The following is a 19014-nucleotide window of genomic DNA, read 5'->3' on the forward strand; positions in this document are numbered from 1 at the left end:
GTTTGTCCAATGATAGAGCTACGTGTTCTGCTATTGCCTTGTATTTTTAAAACCCAGCCATTGCTTCTCTGCAAACTGCTGTCAGGAGGGTACTATTTGCAAGGGGAAATCCATACATGAGGAGGAGGGGTGATTTTTTAAAAAAATAATTTTAATTAACAGGCCAATCGAATCACATTAATTCCAAATCACATTAGTTCCTAATTATACAGCCAAATTTTTAAAATTTTGTTGGGGGTACCCATACTTCGAGCTCCAAAAGGGATCCAAACATCACTCTTGCTGCTGCTTTAATTACACAGTTCTGTCCAGATAGTCTCTTTGTTATTTTCCTCATCTTCTTGTTATCATATATTCCTTTCTTTGTGATCTCTGATAATCTTCACAAGCGGGTTGTAAACAAACATATCCTGTGTGGATTTTACTCTCTCCAAGAGCCATATCACATAAAGGACAGACACCATTTCCACACCTCAGTACAGAACATTCCCACAATCTGTCCGTTGATTTCCACAGGCCTGCCAGTCTGTCATCAATTTTCTCAGGGGCCCCTGCCAGGTCGAATTCACATTCCGATACCCATACATTCACATTCCGATGGCCATGGTCCGAGGAGGAGGGGTGATTAATGCTTCATTCACCTGCCGCTTTTCTCTCCAGCAAGGTTTCAAGCTCCTCTTTGGATCAGATGTATGAGTCTGGAATCCTAGCTGGAGAAAAAGTGGTTGTGAGAAGGAGCTGCAGGTAGAAAGAGGCAGAAGAGGGAAGGGTTAAGCACCACCCTTCCCCCCTGCTCCCCACTCTGATGCTGTTTTGCAGGTGAGAAGCTGCAGTCAGAATTTCAAATCCTCAGGGTAGAGATAGAATGTATAGTTTGGGTACGAGCAGTTTGGCTAGAATTTCACCTGATAGCAGGGTAGTTAAATTGTGAACTCTGAGTTTGAATCTTGGCATCACACCCTGCCTGTGATCCCTTCCTGAGGTATCTATATGGCTTCTGTTGGTAAGACATGATGCTGAACTTGACCCACAGTTGACCTGCTCCTGAACATACATCATAGCAAGTTCTATGTAATACTCTTTTATCCTCCAGGCTGCCTCACTATTGTTGTTGCTTACTGGATTTCCTACTTGCACTTCACCATGAGGTCCCAAGGCAGGCTATAACAATATAAAAATATACCTGTAACTTTAAAACTAGTTAAAATAATTTACAATAGGAAGAAGAGGGTTGGCCTTCATAGCATATATCCTAGATGTCGTAGGATAAACCTAAAGAGGTGTCTTTAGCATATAACAAGAGCTATACCATGTTATTTTTTCGTTTGCCATGTATGACTCTTGCAGTGTTTGTGACATTAAAACAAATATTTCAGGGCTCCCAGATGCGTTTCCTGGACACCATGAGTATGCACATGGCCATCTCCGGGCTAACAGGATTCCAACGCAGCCTTTGGATGGCAGCAAAACATGGCAAGAGAAGAGGGCAGCAACAGGTGCAGCAGCATATCAAGAAAACACGGAGTAAAACTGATGGCCCTGAGGTGAGTTGGAAAGGCACAGAGGAGTTGCATGCTAATCCCTCCTTTTATTCACAAGGCTGCCCCAATTTATATCTATAGGGCTTGCAAAGCGGCAGCACTAGATAAGATTGTAATGTACTCCAGCGTATATTGAACTGGAGATGTCCCCCCCCCCCAAAGAGCAGAAGGCAGTTTGGAAGAAGGATTACTGCTTGTGGCTGGATGCTAGCTCCTCTTTGGTCTCCGGTAAACAGATTTTTAGGATTTTATATTGTTTCGCAAACTAACAAATCCCATTTGTCTAGAGGTGACAGTGAAACAAAGATAAATGTGTATTGTGTACATTGAGAAGTAAAACTCCTTTCAAACCCAGTTTTAGTTTTTTTAAACTATTTTTTTGTTTTGGGTGTCAGTCCTTTCTGGCTCTACATTCAGCAACCTTGATCAAATCATACTTATATATAACATGGGAATGAGAATGTCTGGCCTTGTTGGATTGTTGTGAGAATGTAATGATGGTTGGAAAGCACTTTGCAGAACTAAAGTGCTATCTGTATTTCATACATACGTCACACTTGAATAACTGGTTTTTAATACTCTGTCCTATGAGAGGAGTGGAGAAAGAGGTAGATAGAGATGTCATTTTTATACCTGAGGTTACATTAGCTGGGACTGAACACTTTACTTCTCTCTTCCAAAATAACTAATTGCCCTCCTTTCCTCATAATTGCATGTCTTAATGTGTACAATTTTGTCTCTTACTAAAGTTGCAAAATGCAGTTCCACCACCATGGGGTTTTTAGTAGAAGACTGACAGAGATCACCATAGACAGTTGGGAGAAATTTTTTTGGCAAAAGCATTCTGAATTGGTAGTAGAGGGGAGAAGTGCAGAGCCAGCATGGAGGAGATTGGCAACATCCTAGATGTGTGAAAAGTTTTGTTAAGTAATATGGACTTCTGTTGCCTCTTGCATTGTCATTGTTTCATAGGCAATCCTCCGATAAAGGCCTTCCAAACTATAGCTATATTTCTGTATGGATGCCACAGTAAGTCTGATCTACAGATACATCAGAATGAGGTGGTGGAGGGCTGAGATGGTATAATAGATAGCTTTACTTTAGACAGAGTGATCATATTTTTAAATAGTCACCTATATATTTTTTAAAATATACATAAATAGAAAACAGACATGGTTGACAAAGTACTAGGATAGAACCTTTCTCGCTACTGTGCTATTTTCCTCTTGGCAGGAAGGATTTTTTCTTATGTATAGTAGAGGATCATTCAAAACTGGAATTACCGTTTTTTGCTCTATAAGACTCACTTTTTCCCTCCTAAAAAGTAAGGGAAATGTGTGTGCGTCTTATGGAGCGAATGCAGGCTGCGCAGCTATCCCAGAAGCCAGAACAGCAAGAGGGATTGCTGCTTTCAGAATTTTTCTTTTCTTTTCCTCCTCCAAAAACTAGGTGCGTCTTGTGGTCTGGTGCGTCTTATAGAGCGAAAAATGCAGTATTTGTCTGCAGTAATGCAGTTCAAGATTCCATCTCAACCTTCTGCCGCCTCATTCACATGTGTAGACAAGGTCTCATAGGACTTGCCATTCTTGTAAAGATCCTGGACTGTGTAGATGTTCTGTTTCATTCTGAGGGTTAGAACTAATCATAATGGAAGTCTTATTTCTATAGATTGAGGACCCAATCTGATGGTTTCTTAAATGTTTTTAAATGCTTTCCATCCAAAAGTAGGCATTTTTGGGGTTTGTGGACTAGTTAGCCATTACTCTGCTGCCTTACTACCTTGCAGGTTGCCTCCTGGGACTGGGTGAACATTAGTAGCATCAACAATCTAGTAGATGTGCATGCCTTATATGTTGGAGGCCAGCCACTGGAGAAAGAAGCCCGGGAACTCTTTGTCAAAGGGAGCATGAATGACATCAGGAATAACTTCCAGGTAGGGAGATAATCTATGGGATGGTACTTTTTAAGGGAAGGAATCAGGAGACCACTGCTCAGTTGTAGAGCATATTCTTTGCATGTGGAATATTCCATGTTTAAAGTCTGGCATCTATAGTGTGAAGGAAAGGGTCTTGGTATACCTGGGAAATATGTATGATTTCAGTCTGGAGCGCTTTTGCCAGTCAGAGGAGAATACTAGGATAGACTGACCAATGGTGTGACTTAGTAATATGTGGCTTTTGATACAGGTGTACATAATTTATTCTCCCATTCCCTCTATTCTCTCTGTCTCCCTTCCAAGGACCTGATGAGATATTGTGCACTTGATGTCCAGGCTACTTATGAAGTATTCCAGGAGCAGCTTCCTCTCTTCTTGGAAAGGTGAGTATTTGTGGTGGGAGGTTCTGAAATGTGGAATTCTTTTTTATAGTGTGTCCATTTATGAGATAGCTTGCTCTGGGTTAGCCAATAGTGTTAGGTTGCCTTTGTATGTCAGAAGCATCTTAGGGACAAGATGGTGTTAGATTATCAATAAACCCCTTTACACTTTATCTTGCTAGGGATTCTGGTCTCACCTTTCTTTAGATACAGATAAAACTTGCAAGGTTCAGCGTGGTGGTAAAGTATCAGTACAAATCAACCAGTGTTACAATTTTGCGAGAAAGAAACAAGAAGCAGTATCTCCCCAAGCATCTTAACTCTTCAGAAGTGGTACAAGTGCATATACAAAATTTCTCAGTGAAAGAAACACAGATAATAGTTAACCAGAATTTACAATGCACGTTGGAAAACTGAGCCAAATAATTCTGTGAGTTACATCAAACAATGTACAGTGGTACCTCAGGTTAAGAATTTAATTTGTTCTGGAGATCCGTTCTTAACCTGAAACTGTTCTTAAGCTGAGGTACCACTTTAGCTAATGGGGCCTTCCACTGCCGCCACACCGCCGCCGTGCGATTTCCGTTCTCATCCTGAAGCAAAGTTCTTAACCCGAGGTACTATTTCTGGGTTAGCGGAGTCTGTAACCTGAAGTGTCTATAACCCGAGGTACCACTGTACTAGATTGTCATATTAAATAAAACATCTGTTGTGATGGGCAGAGAGAATGTGAGGGGAAAGCTTGTACAATACAAAAACCTTGGGGGTGGGAGTAAGCACAAAATGTTTTGTCTCTTGTGGAATCTCATTCCGCCAGGTGGGAGGAATAGCCCTTGTGGGCAATCTGTCCTTGCGGACTGCCCAATGTCAGGAGTAAAGAGTACACTTTTGACTTTGCTGTAAAAAAAAGAGTGCCCCAATTCCAGAACTTAATTGGCTTCATTGGAATTAATGACATCCATGCACATATGAGAGAGAGTGAAGGGGTCCATCTGTTACCCAGATCAGTGCTCTCAGCTATTGGACCTTGTTCCTAGCAATGTGGCCTCAGCCTTTCATCTACATGGATCCATCCTTGGTTCTGTCCGTTGGTCATGCATAGTGTGACATGCTCTTACGATCTGCTTCCATTGTATGCTAAGGTCAACAGATGTCTAGTTTACATAGCTTAGTCCAGTTGCTTCCAACATTCTGGCTCCACTCTGTTATTACCCCCCTTTTCTGTTTCTTGGTTAGGTGTCCCCATCCTGTCACATTTGCAGGGATGCTGGAAATGGGAGTCTCCTACCTTCCTGTCAATCAGAACTGGGAGAGGTACCTGGATGAAGCTCAGGTCACTTATGAAGAGCTGCAAAAGGAGATGAAGAAATCCTTGATGAACCTAGCTGACAATGCCTGTCAGCTGCTTCATGAGGAAAGGTGGGGGTATTATCATAATCACTGTTACAGTGCAATGCTGCTTAAGCCAGAGCTTCATAATTGGTAAAGACCTGGTTCTCCATTAAGCAGTGGCAGGAGAGAACACTATGAAGCAGCAACAGAGCTGGAAGGAGGATGCATCACTCAACCCTCCCTCTGGTTGGGGTCCCAATTGCATGCTTGCTACATCTCAGGGAAACTCAGCTGAGGAGGTAGACCAGGACAGAAGATGAAAAGGGTAAATGTGGAAGATTTAGAATGTACGCACATCTGCCACATCTCCCCCTCATCTTTGCAGTTGGAGAACTGGGTTCTCAGACCACAGTTTCAGCTGACATTTAGTTCTGGCATTAAAATCTGTAGTATGCTTGGGGGTGGGGGTGGGGCAATTCCCCTAAAAAAAGACTGCAAGGTTGAGATAGAATTGAGACTGCGGGTTTTGTGAAATGCAATACTGTTTCATTAAGCAGACTACTACTTAGTAAAGGAATTTGTTTGGCACAGTTTCAGCAGTGAGTGCTTCTAGATAAACTGAGAAGTTGTTGCTATGACATGGTGGAGAAAAGTACCCTTTCAGCTCCTCTCCCTTGCTGTAAATAAACAGGAGTTTGTAGACCAAGATCTCACTGATGGAAATTGAAAAAAGTATTCTTCAAATTAACCTGTGGTGGTTGGTCTGATGTATCAAAACAGGTACAAATGTGATCCCTGGTTGTGGGATCTAGAGTGGGATCTCCAGGAATTTAAGCAAAAGAAGAAGAAAATTGGGAAGAAGAAGAATGAAGATAGTAATGATGAATTGCCCAAAGCTGTGGAAAAAGCCTCCATGCTAGAGTGGCAGGAAGGTAAGAGCATCGTCATAATTGACTACTAGCTTGCTAGCACACAGCTACTGTCTACTGGCAGTTGTAATCTTTCTCTCCTAAATCTTAATCAGAGAGAGAGAGAAAGAATATACCTTAGATGGAATGAGATCTTTTGTCTATCTGGTTTAGCATTGTCTGTACGGATTGGCAATAGCTCTCTTGGGTTCTTTCCAGCCGACCTGGTGACGCTAGAGGTTGAACCTGTTACCTCTTGGATCCAAAGCATATAATCTACCCTTGATCCAGATCCCTTCCGCTAAGCTGTCTTTGCAATTGGGTAGGAGCAAGCATCTTTTAAAATCTTATTTACGAGCCTGAAATTCGTACCTCAGCGTGTGTGTATTGCAGGCAGAATGTTTTGCATCCAGCTCTCAAGTGATTTCAAAGTACGACAGTATTACCAGAGAATCTTAAAAAGTCCTGAGATCCCAGAGGTGCTGTTTTAAAAAGGGTGTCTGTGGTGTTGCATTTTTATTTATTTCTTAATTACAGTCTTGGAGGATAAATATGGAATACACAGGTGTTTGGAGTGCAATATAGAGGCAGTGGAGGAACATAAGAACTATGGAGTGTTACAGAGCTGACACATTTCAGCAAGAAAACATTTCTCTCCTGAACATTAAAGTTACATTTCTACTCTTCCCTAGGCTACTGTGCATTAAACACTCATGTATTTGAATTCCTCTTGGCCATTAAAAGTTTTAGAAATTTGCTAGCTGTCAAATTCTGCATTGGATTATAGGCTTTGCAGGCCACCAAATAACTGTATCCACGTAGATTCTTAAGCCTTTTGATGTAATATGTACTGTAGTTATAAAACAGCCTTGTCAACAACTGTACTCATTGAAAAAATACCGTATTTTTCGCACCATTGGACGCAGTTTTTTACTCTTAAAAAGTAAGGGGAAATGTCTGTGCGTCCTATGGAGCGAATGTGTGGTCCCTTGAGCCAAATTGCCGGAGTGCGGCACACTCTTGGACTGGTCTTTGGTAGTGGTGGTGGAGCCGTGCTCCCCTGCCGGCAGCCTCGGCTTCCCTCTGCCGCCCCAGGAAGCTTTGGAGCAAGGGGAGGGCTGTGCGCCCATGCCCCGCACTCCTGGGCTGCTGAATGGGGGAGGTGGGGAGAGCCTCGCTCGTCTGCCGGCAGCCTTGGCTTCCCTCTGCCGCCCCGGGAAGCTTTGGAGGAACGGGAGGGCTGTGCACCCATGCCCCGCACTCCTGGGCTGCTGAATGGGGGAGGTGGGGAGAGCCTCGCTCGTCTGCCGGCAGCCTTGGCTTCCCTCTGCCGCCCCGGGAAGCTTTGGAGGAACGGGAGGGCTGTGCACCCATGCCCCGCACTCCTGGGCTGCTGAATGGGGGAGGTGGGGAGAGCCTCGCTCGTCTGCCGGCAGCCTTGGCTTCCCTCTGCAGCCCCCGGAAGCTTTGGAGGAACGGGAGGGCTGTGCACCCATGCCCCGCACTCCTGGGCTGCTGAATGGGGGAGGTGGGGAGAGCCTCGCTCGTCTGCCGGCAGCCTTGGCTTCCCTCTGCAGCCCCGGGAAGCTTTGGAGGAACGGGAGGGCTGTGCGCCCATGCCCCACACTCCTGGGCTGCTGAATGGGGGAGGTGGGGAGAGCCTCGCTCGTCTACCGGCAGCCTTGGCTTCCCTCTGCAGCCCCAGGAAGCTTTGGAGGAACGGGAGGGCTGTGCGCCCATGCCCCGCACTCCTGGGCTGCTGAATGGGGGAGGTGGGGAGAGCCTCGCTCGTCTACCGGCAGCCTTGGCTTCCCTCTGCAGCCCCAGGAAGCTTTGGAGGAACGGGAGGGCTGTGCGCCCATGCCCCACACTCCTGGGCTGCTGAATGGGGGTGGGGGTGCTGCTCTGCCAGCAGCCTGCCCTTTCCCTCAAGGTTTGGAGCAGTGGGCAGGCTGTGCGCCCATGCCCCACACTCCTGGGCTGCTGAATGGGGGTGGGGGTGCTGCTTTGCCAACAGCCTGCCCTTTCCCTCAAGGTTTGGAGCAGTGGGCAGGCTGTGCGCCCATGCCCCACACTCCTGGGCTGCTGAATGGGGGTGGGGGGTGCTGCTCTGCCAACAGCCTGCCCTTCCCCTCAAGGTTTGGAGCAGTGGGCAGGCTGTGCGCCCATGCCCCACACTCCTGGGCTGCTGAATGGGGGTGGGGGTGCTGCTCTGCCAACAGCCTGCCCTTCCCCTCAAGGTTTGGAGCAGCTGGCAGGCTGTTCACTGAGAGAGGGGAGGAAGAGGACGGAGAGGAGGGGGACCAAGAAGCTTGGTGAAGGGAGATGAGGTACCATAGGTTGCCGTGAGTGGAGAGTCATGGTAGTGGGCAAAGGAGAGGGAGCAGTGAAGGGGAGAAATTGTAGACATCACCTGAGGAGTTTGGGTGAAAGGGATGGAGAGGAGGAGGCTGGAAAAGGGGACTGTTCTGCTTGGGGGGGGGGAGAGAAAAAAGTGGGGAAAAGGAAAGCCTCCCAAGCCTGCCGCTGAGAAGCTCTGCTTGGCTGTTTCATGACTGTAATTCAAGTAAAGGGAATGTTTGTGAGCAGCTGGCAGGCTGTTCGCTGAGAGAGGTGAGGAAGAGGATTGAGAGGAAAAAATGTGGCATTAGCAATGCTTTGGATGGATACGAAGATGGTATTTTACATGAAGATAGCGAAGAAAGTGATGTCAGTGACTGTGAGCAACTGAGCTTCATAAATTCTGACTTTAGCAGTGATGAGTTCTTGGGGTTCATAGAAGAGTACTCAAACCTTAAAGTCTCTCTTCATTTGTTAATGACAGTGATGATGGTTCTTAATGCCATTTTTGACTGCTATTCACTTTACATGGCTGTAATGTGATTCTGATATACCGGTTGTTTATTAAATACAGTAGTTTATACAACATTTGATTCAGAATATTTTTTCCTTGTTTTCCTCCTCTAAAAACTAGATGCGCCCTATGGTCGGGTGCGTCCAATGGAGCGAAAAATACGGTAATTCCTTCCTGATTTGTTGTATCATGGAAACAGATCCAGGACCTCCAACTGAAGAGGAAGAACAGCAACTCCCTGAGAGCCGATTGTGCTTGGACCGTCTGAAGGGGACTGTAGCTTTGCAGCCAAAGAGAATTCAGCACCTGCCTGGCCATCCAGGGTGCGTTACTAAAGGGAAGTTGTAGACAGTGACCTTCCTAGGACCTTTTGTTCATCTCTTTGTCAGGAAGAAGGATTCCAGTTTAGTCTTCTAATATGTTAGTTTTGTATGTGCATGGATTTTTTTTATATGGAGCATTTGCCCACGAGAGCCTCCATCTGTTATCAAAAGTGTGCAGCTTAGACATAGATTTACCCACGTTCCTGAGAAGTAGACCTACTTTACAGTTGGCATTTAAAAAAGAGTAAAATAAATTGTTAACATTCCTATCATGCTGAGTGGATTTTTTTGTCTAAAAGTTAGAACAGTTTGATTTACAAGACGATTGGTCAAACAACCACTTATTTGTCTGAATTATTCCGTTTGCTGTGAACATACAGAATTCCATTGGCAAGGTCACAGGCCTATGTAGTATAGTGAAGATTATGGGTGGCTAACTTACAACCCATATCCAACCCTCACAAAAGTATTTTATGATCCCCAAGTCTCTCCAAATTCAACCTCTTCTAAAAATGATTAAATTTAATAATGAGTGATTAATAATTATTTTCAATAGTGTAGAATAGCTGGTGGGAAAGTCTCCCAGAAGGCAGCCTTTTGAATGGCAGCTCTGGCCACACCCACTTCTTACACTGGCCACACCCAGTTTCACACTTAACCCCTCCCCCCAAGGGTTGGCCATAAGCCAGTGCAGCCCTCAGCCTGAAAAAAGTTTACTACTGCTGCTAACGAAGCATTGCATTGTAGAATGGAAGCCCCCCCCCCATAATTTCCTGCAATGAGACATGCTTCTATGTATTCAAACTCCCCTAGTAGCTGAGTCAGTGCCATCCAGGCTATAATGTATTGAGAAGAGAGTCAGCAACCAGAGTCTCCCATTAGCGGCTCAATTGGAAAAGTTCTCTACTTAAAAAAAGGAGCAGGCCACCTGGAAGCATCAGTGGCAGAGGAGGTAGCTTTTGTTAAACTGAGTAAAATCAACTCTGACAGGATATGTAATTATTATTTAATGGATTTCCATACAGCTCCTTGGTGAAGGCCTTTGAGCAATTTGGCATAAAATTTAATCTGAACAACCAATTATCTAGCATTGTTGAGGAAAGCTTTATGTTGACTTTGTGGTCTACTCTCCCCTTGCATAGGTGGTATCGTAAGCTGTGCCAGAGACTGGATGATCCCAGCTGGGTGCCTGGGCCCAGCCTTATCAGCCTTCAGATGAGAGTGACCCCAAAGCTCATGAGGCTCACCTGGGATGGCTTTCCGTTGCACTACTCTGAGAAATACGGCTGGGGTTACCTGGTGCCAGGGAGGAGTGACAATCTGCCAGAGGGGACTCCAGATGCTGACTTGCCTACTTGCCCCTTCAGGTAAGAAGTGCATTCTGGGGTGAAGAGAGCAACAAAGCTGCCATGGTCTATAATTGTTGCTAGTAATAATATTATTTGATGCAGTGCAATCAGTGTATGCATTGCATCATACAGTCACAGAAAAAAGATACAGTGGTGCCTCGCAAGACGAAATTAATCCGTTCCGCGAGTCTCTGCGTCTTGCGGTTTTTTTGTCTTGCGAAGCATGGCTTAGCGGCTATTAGCGGCTTAGCGGCTATTAACGGCTTAGCGGCTTTAAGAAAAAGGAAACAAACTTGCAAGACATTTCGTCTTGCAAAGCAAGCCCATAGGGAAATTCGTCTTGCGGAACGACTCAAAAAACGGAAAACCCTTTCGTCTAGCGAGTTTTTCGTCTTGTGAGGCATTTGTCTTGCGGGGCACCACTGTAGGTCCTTACCCTAAGGAGCTTATAGTTTAAAATTGTTGAGTTTGCAGTGGAAGGCAGAAAAGAGGGGAGAATTGTGAGAGGCAAGTTTTAGAAAAAGGATGAAGGTGAGCAAATGCAGGACACAAAGGTAACAAAAGAAGGGAGAATTGTTGATTATGCTTAGTGAATAAAGCACTACTGGGTCTCTGCCACCAGAGCTATACTTGGAACCCAAAAGAGGGGAGAATTGTGAGAGGCAAGTTTTAGAAAAAGGATGAAGGTGAGCAAATGCAGTTGCATGCATGGTTCTCCAGGAGATTCACCTCCTTTCGTAGCCCATTTGTTGTACCCTGCAGGTGTGATGAATTTCATCTGCTTCCGACCTAAGCAGTTGCCTCCAAAGACAAGCAGAGAAAGTGCTCTCAGCAGGAGAGAGCTTCATTTATTCACTTTGGTACCTTTCAGGGACCGTCCAGGTGGATTTTTCAGGGTGTGTTCTGCAACGTATATTTACGCAGTAGTAGTGGATTTATACTGGATTGGCCACATATCATTCCATTTCATTCATTGTTCTATGATGCTTTCTGGTTCAAAGAAAGGGGGTGGGAAGAGCTCAGTTTTGAAATCAGTGGCTAAAATCAGTGCAAAAGGTTCAGTCTGCCATCTTGATTCAAAATGACATCCAGTTGTCTCCCAAAATAGATGAAAACATGCTCTTTGATCTTAGGAGCTGTAGTGCAAAATTTGTTTTTTTGAGCAGGCCCAAGGTAGATGGTACTTCCTTGGGCTGCCTACAGCTGTGTCCCATTCAGCTGCACTCAGCACACACAGTTCTGGGTATAACAGATTTATTGAGTTTCCCAGGGGGTCCAAAAGATGGGAGTAGGGCCCCCCACCACTCACAGCTCTTTCTTCACCTCCTCTGCATCCTCCTTTCTTCCTTCTCTTCTTTCAGCCTCACAGTGAATTGCAGTGAGACGTAAGAAATGTTCCCTAGCCCTGAAGAATGACATGTAAGAGCTAGGCCTTGTAAAGCAGGGGTGGGGAACTTCAGACCTGGGGGACCAAACTCCAGGCCTCGTGTCTGGCCTTCAGGACTCTCTCCGGGCTACTCCATCCTTCAGTTGTTTTGCCAGAGTGGAATTTGTTCATGAATGGCAATAATGCCTCTTGCTTGTCTGGATGTAGAAATGTCAGCATAGGAGCATCTCACTTCTGTATGGCTGAACTATAGCCAGTTGCAAAAAGGAAAGATATTTTTAGGTCTGATATTTGCAAATGAGTAAAGGTGTGAAGTGTTCAACATCCTTCAATGAAAAACTACTTTCATTAAAGTGAGCAGGCCCAGTGCACCAATCTCCTTGTCAGGTAACATTCTTATGGCAAAGTTTAGCATTGCTTTGCAAATGGGATCAAGAAACAGGATAATTTGCTGAATTCAGTGAAAGCAAAACTACTTTCCCCTTAACTGTAGGGTTATTGAGCATCTGTACCGGGAACACTGCAAGGAGAAAGGCAAAGAGCAACCTATCTCACTGGACACCACGCTGGAAGAAGAGCTCATGTTAACAGAAAATAGCGCTTTCTGGCATAAGGTACAAATTGTGTGTCTCACAGCTGTGATACATGATCAGTAGAATTATGTGACGCAGTTCTTGCTAAACTGTACAATTTCAGGTAACTGGTAAAGGCATTGCATAAGTGATTTTTCTCCATATTAAAAAGAAAACTCACTGGATAAAGAAAGCTAGCATGTCAAAGATGAAGCTAAGCTAGGTTTCTACACGCGAAGAGTTTTTGTTTTCCTCACTTGGGAAAGACCTTCTTGGTCAGATGGGGATCAAGAAAATGAGTGGATGTGGGAGGGGAAAATGAGCTTAGCTATTAAAGAGATCTCTTTCCCTCATGCCAGGTTGAAGAGCTCAGCCGTGCGGAGATGGAGATGGATTCAGATCCTGTAACCAAGCAATTTAGTGAGGTAATGGTATACCCCCTCGAGAGAAAAACAGTAATTGAGGGGAAATCTGTACTCATGTATTGCCTAAACCTGTGTGCTTTGAGTAGTGAATCTTGGGAGTGCTGGGCGAAAGCCTGAATGAGGGGCTCGTCTGATTGGGGAGGTAGTAGGAAGAGCGTTCCCAAATGCCCCAAACCCTTTGTCTACTCCAGCAACCCTGATCTTAGGTATAATGGGAGGGGAGGAACCATAGCAAATCGGTGGCATCAAGCATTGCAGAATTTTGAGAGCATCATCAAGAGTTCCTAGAAAGATTGAGAGGGATCTATTTTCCCAACTTTTTGGTGACTGTTCCTCTTAAATATGACAGAGGTGGTTGAGGCCCTGGTGGCATGGATGGTTAAAAACATCATTCAGATATCTAATCAAGAATGCTTCTCTAAAACCTTTTGGTTTGCCTTTATGAGGTGGGGCATTCCTACATCTTGAGTTGTCTATTTTGTTTTCATGTACATCCTTGTACATTCAGGTCCAACTAACCCTACATTGGTTTGCCAACAGGATGAGCTGGACCATTCAAAGAGTCATCCTGATTATCACCATGGCAATGGTCCTTACAATGAGGTCAATATCCCTGGGTGCTGGTTTTTCAGGCTACCTCACAAGGTGAGCAGGAATTTCTTGTATATAGAAATAAATTGATAATTTTCTCGAGTTCAGTTAATTGAACTTTAAAATCAGTAATGCATTAAAGTATATATGCAATAAAGTGTCTGTGATATATGGAGGATGTTAAACACCACACAGGGAACATCCCCCCACCCCCTTGAGTATACACTAATTTTTTCCCACTTGATTATTTTTCTTTTTTCTAATATCCTTGTAGGGGGGGAAATAAGAGTGTTGTTATGGTTTTATAGACCTCTCAAGGCTATGCACCTTTGCCACTGAAATGAAGCCTCTTATTAAATTCTATTGGAAATGTAATATTTCTTTCCTGAATAGAACAAAGTATGTGCAAGAGGTGCCAAGTGTTCAAATCAGCCTGGAAAATGCAGTTTGTGACCTAGAAGTCTTTATCCCTATTGCCAGATGTTCTGACTGGTGTTAAGGATTGTTCCTTGGGAAAGGAAATGCATCCTACCCATGCTCCAAGGCATTGCTTCTTTAACATTTCACAAGTGTTAAGGAGGTCATAATCCAGTTATCGGAGTTGCTGCTGGTCAGAATAGAAGCTGCTGGACTGGACCGTTAAGGGTTTCTGTAAGGCAATTTCATATGTAGTAGGGAGGAGGGTTTTATGCTGGCTAATCCCGTTTTATAACCGATACCTTAAGCTAAAGCAAACTTCCATCTCCTGCTGTTAAAAGGATGGGAATGAAAACAACGTTGGAAGCCCATTTGCTAAGGATTTCTTGCCCAAAATGGAGGATGGCACCCTGAAAGCTGGCATAGGGGCCACAGAAGGGACACAAGCTCTTGAAATCAACAAGAAGATCTCCTTTTGGAGAAATGCTCACAAAAGAATCAGGTGAGGGGTGACTTCCTTTGAATTAAATTACCAGTCTGCAGAACTGCATGACACTTTAATCCCCGCTCCCATGCTGTATGGTGATAATTCAAGTTCTTCTTTCAGTACCAAGGTAAATGTGCTTCTTGTGCCATGAACCATTCAGTTTGTATACTTTACTCCAACCTTTAAATTTTAATCTTTGCAACAAGAGAGGAGCCCCTCCCCTGAGTCATCTTCAATTTGCTAAGTGCTATGGGGAGGTAGGTTTTTTTGGGGGGGGTGCTTGGTATAGTTCAGTCTTATTACTGGGCTTGTTGAGCCCTGGATAAAACGCTAGCTCAGCTCAATTCTTCCTTTTATGGCCTGCTAAGGGCTTGAGACTTGGTGTGGTCAGGCAAGGAGACAAGGACCAATGCAAGACATTAGTTCTTTAGCTTCTGCTGTTTGCTTTCTGAAGTTTGTTTCCCTTTTGTTTCGTCAGTTCCCAGATGGTGGTGTGGTTGAAGAAAGGGGAGCTGCCTCGATCTGTGACCAGGTACACATACAGAGATGTCATTTTCCCCCTTTTATTTCAGCCAAATTTAGTTACCAAAGTGACTAACAACAACAACAACAACAACAACAACAACAAACAACACAATATAATTTGGGATGCGTTCACAAGTCTCTTCTGATCTCTAGAAGTAGGTGGTGTGTCTAGGTTCCAAACTTCTGTTTTTCTGCTCTTTCTTCAAAGATCTTCAGTCTTACAAATCAGACTAGCAAGTTGCAAAGCTGGCTGCTCTCAGAAGCAGCGTTTTTGTTTATTTCTGTTGTACTACCTCTCAGTTTCCCCTGTTCCTCCCTTTTCCAGCTCCTGCGGAAAAATAGCAGCCCTGTTTTGCTATCTGATCTGTATCGCCTCCAGCTTTTGCTGCCTGTTGGTGGAGAATCTTTTGAGCTCTCAGCAGACAGTTTCTGCACATTTAGGCTGCTCTCCCCTGGCAAGTGTAATGTGTAGCCATGCTGTAAATTATCTGGACTGTGAAAGTAAAAGGATTCTGTTTTGGGAGAGCAGCTGATATTCAAAGAATCATAGAATGGTAGGGTTGGAAGGGACCACAAGGGCAATCTAGTCCAGCCCCCTGCAATACAGGAACCACAGTTAAAGAATCCCTGACAGATTGCCATCCATGTTTTTGCTATTGGGCGTGGGAGGGGGGCTTTATCCCAGATACTGGAGTAATTACAGGATACATTTCTACTTCTGGCTCACAAAGGACTTGCCTGCTGAGTCTGGTTTATTTAACCAGATTTGCATGCCACTTATTCCATAAGTCTAGATGGGCTAGTTGTATGACTTGGAATAAGTTCTGCGTTCTCTCAAGAATCTCCACCAGGTTATTGGGTTTCAAGCAAATGTCAGAGATGTATATTACCTGAAGAGTAACAGCCAGTTAAGAGTGATGAATGTTCATGAACAGCTGCTTAGCAGCTACTCCAGCAAAATCTTTTAGAACCCTTCGCCTCTGTAGGATGTGTCGGTTTACCTGCAGTCTTAGCTGTTCCTGTCAAGTAGCTACTTGATCACTAGCAAGGCTGGCTTCCTCATGTTATATGAAATGGGCTCGCCCTGATGTTTCTGTAGGCACCCAGACTATGACGAGGAGAATAGCTATGGAGCCATCCTGCCACAGGTGGTAACTGCCGGGACAATAACTCGCCGAGCTGTGGAGCCCACCTGGTTGACAGCCAGTAATGCCAGAGTATGTATGGATTTTCTAATGCTTTTTATGCTTACTGAGAGAGAGAAACTGAAATACAGTTGCCCAAAGATATGTCCATCCTGCTTTTCTTGTCCATAATGAGAATTCCAGTCTATAAGAAATAGACACCTTTGGCTAATTTACAGGAATAGAGAAGCCATTCTGGCAAACATAATTTATCGGTTCGTTTATTCATTACTACAAAGTCCAATCAGTTCATTAGCTATTTTGATTTTTGGAGCATTGATTTCCAATTACGAGCTCGGGCTATCACTGCTGTAACTAGAAGATTCTGTAATAATATATCCATGAGCAGGAGAGTGCTGTTGCACTCTGGGCCTGCTTAGCCACTGTGTGAACACAGTGATGGACTGGGTGGGTCTTTGGTTTGATCTAGCAGGAATCTTCTTATGTTCTCTGTGTCTTGCAGACTGACAGGGTGGGCAGTGAGTTGAAAGCTATGGTCCAGGCCCCTTCTGGCTACCATCTGGTTGGAGCTGATGTGGATTCCCAGGAACTTTGGATAGCAGCTGTCTTGGGAGAAGCTCATTTTGCTGGCATGCATGGTGAGCGTTTCCACTCACAATGGCCCTTCCCTGTCTGTTCCTTCAGCAGCTGATAGTCAGGGGTATACGAACTGCTTGGGAATGTGAAAGCTCTGTTTAGCTATCATAGCTAATGCTGTGTTTTTGAAATACAGTATTTTACAGTACAGTATGTAAACTACATATTAGAAATTCCACTTTTTGCCTTCTTCAGACCAACATATCTCTTTAAAATAATTTATAGGGTCTAGAGACTACCATATATTTGTGTCCTAAGCTCACTCAGCCAAGGAGGACAAATGGCTGGCGGTTTAATTCTTTATTGACATAAGCAGACACTTGCAGGTGCACAGAATACACATGCACACACACTTCTGGCAGCTACGTAGCTGGCATTTTTCCCAAGCTTGTGCCCTGGCTGAACAGTTGGCGCAACAGTGGGGCATCCCCCAGGGCTTAAGTACCCTTGTCCGACAGTGTGCGTTATGGTATCTAGGCAACCATAAGGACTACAAACTTGTTTTTAATTGACATCTGAGGTTCTGAGCTCCATTTTGTCTCCAGTGCCATATTTTGTTCCTGTACAGAATTACGGAGATACACCTGGCCCCGTTTCACTCCAAGGTCTCTTTTATCACACCCTCTTCACACTAACCCCTTCTTTCTCCACCAAAGGCAGCACGGCTTTTGGCTGGATGACCCTTCAGGGGAAGAAGAGCAATGCCACAGACTTGCACAGCAAGACGGCCTCCACAGTGGGGATCAGCCGAGAACATGCCAAAGTGTTCAACTATGGGCGCATCTATGGGGCAGGGCAGCCCTTTGCAGAGCGCCTCCTCATGCAGTTCAACCATCGCCTGACACAGCAACAGGCCAGTGAAAAGGCTCGCCAGTTGTATGTTGCTACAAAAGGGATTCGGCGGTAAGAGCCCACCTCTGATTGGATAGTATCATGTTCGTGCTCTGTAGTAATTTCTGCAACCTTGATTTTAAAAAAAAACCTTTGATTAATTAAAACAACTCATTGTAATTGGGCAGTGTATTTTTTAAACAACAAAAAAGTGATTAAAAATACTACTGCCTGCAGTTTTTATATCTGGAAAGAACCATTCCGTCTCATTGAGGGAAATGGCTCTTCTCTGGTGGTGCCTTAGGGTAAGTCCAGTCTCATCAGTATTTCCCTTGTCTTTGAGAATGTCAGTGAACATAGCGATGGTCAAGTAGACGCTGCATACTTGGACTTTCAAACAGCTTTTGGTGCAGTATGGGATAAGAGGACAGGTCCTCTTGTGGATCAGTCACTGGTTAAAGAATAGGAAGCAGAGCTTGGGAATGAATGGACAGTTCTCAGAATGGAGAGATGTAGAAAGTGGAGTCCCCCCAAGAATTGGTACTGGGACCTGTGCTTTTGTTCATAAATGATCTGGAATTAGAAGTAAGCAGTGGGGAGGCCAAGTTTGCTAATGACACCAACTTTTTCAGGATAAGAGGATATTGTGTGAGGAGAGTGGGAATGTTTCTTTCCCAGATCGTGTGACTTAGCTCTAAACAGTTCACCCCCAAGGCTATTTGCTCACTCTAAGTTCCTGTTTGGCTCCAACTTGAACTATTGCCTGAACTGCCATGCTGAAGGTCCTACTTAGTTTGGACTTTGGGGGTGTTTTGTGTTGGCAGTTTTGGGTCCCTCCCAACTCCTGTGGTTTCTTATTCCATTTTCCTCTTGCAGCTGCTATCTGTCCGAGGAAGGGGAATGGCTGGTGAAAGAGCTTGGCATCCCCGTAGAAAGGGAAGAGGATGGTTCTGTGTCCCTGGAAGATGTGCGGAAGATAAAGAGAGAAGCAGGAAAATGGTAAGGTGTTTTCTACTGGAACGTTAGGCTTGAGCTAAGCCAGGGCTGTTGGCACTAAAGTAAAATAAAACTTTTTTAAAAATCAAAATTCTGTGCCATGGTCATCTAAACTCCATACCACAAAAATCTACAGTGGTACCTCGGGTTAAGAACTTAATTCATTTTGGAGGTCTGTTCTTAACCTGAAACTGTTCTTAACCTGAAGCACCACTTTAGCTAATGGGGCCTCCCGCTGCCGCTGCGCGATTTCTGTTCTCATCCTGAAGCAAAGGGCTTAACCAGAGGTACTATTTCTGGGTTAGTGGAGTCTGTAACCTGAAGCGTCTGTTACCCGAGGTACCACTGTACATGCTTCTGCTCCATTTTACTCAGTTCC

At 44.6% G+C, this 19014-nt stretch overlaps 1 protein-coding gene across 1 annotated transcript in view; it reads left to right on the top strand.

Annotated features, from left to right (window-relative positions):
- POLG (DNA polymerase gamma, catalytic subunit) overlaps window positions 1–19014 on the top strand; it is a 29865-nt gene that overhangs the window by 4869 nt on the left and 5982 nt on the right. The window contains exons 4-19 of the mRNA XM_082198319.1: window positions 1377–1544; window positions 3328–3474; window positions 3781–3860; window positions 5094–5276; window positions 5970–6121; window positions 9151–9274; window positions 10417–10641; window positions 12504–12624; window positions 12942–13007; window positions 13548–13652; window positions 14357–14517; window positions 14981–15034; window positions 16127–16244; window positions 16675–16810; window positions 17465–17711; window positions 18516–18638. Coding sequence (XP_082054445.1) covers window positions 1377–1544; window positions 3328–3474; window positions 3781–3860; window positions 5094–5276; window positions 5970–6121; window positions 9151–9274; window positions 10417–10641; window positions 12504–12624; window positions 12942–13007; window positions 13548–13652; window positions 14357–14517; window positions 14981–15034; window positions 16127–16244; window positions 16675–16810; window positions 17465–17711; window positions 18516–18638 — 2210 coding nt within the window. The remainder of the gene's footprint in view (window positions 1–1376; window positions 1545–3327; window positions 3475–3780; window positions 3861–5093; window positions 5277–5969; window positions 6122–9150; window positions 9275–10416; window positions 10642–12503; window positions 12625–12941; window positions 13008–13547; window positions 13653–14356; window positions 14518–14980; window positions 15035–16126; window positions 16245–16674; window positions 16811–17464; window positions 17712–18515; window positions 18639–19014) is intronic.

Source organism: Podarcis vaucheri, assembly GCF_965113315.1.
Source record: "Podarcis vaucheri genome assembly, chromosome: 14".
Taxonomy (NCBI): Eukaryota; Metazoa; Chordata; class Lepidosauria; order Squamata; family Lacertidae; genus Podarcis; species Podarcis vaucheri.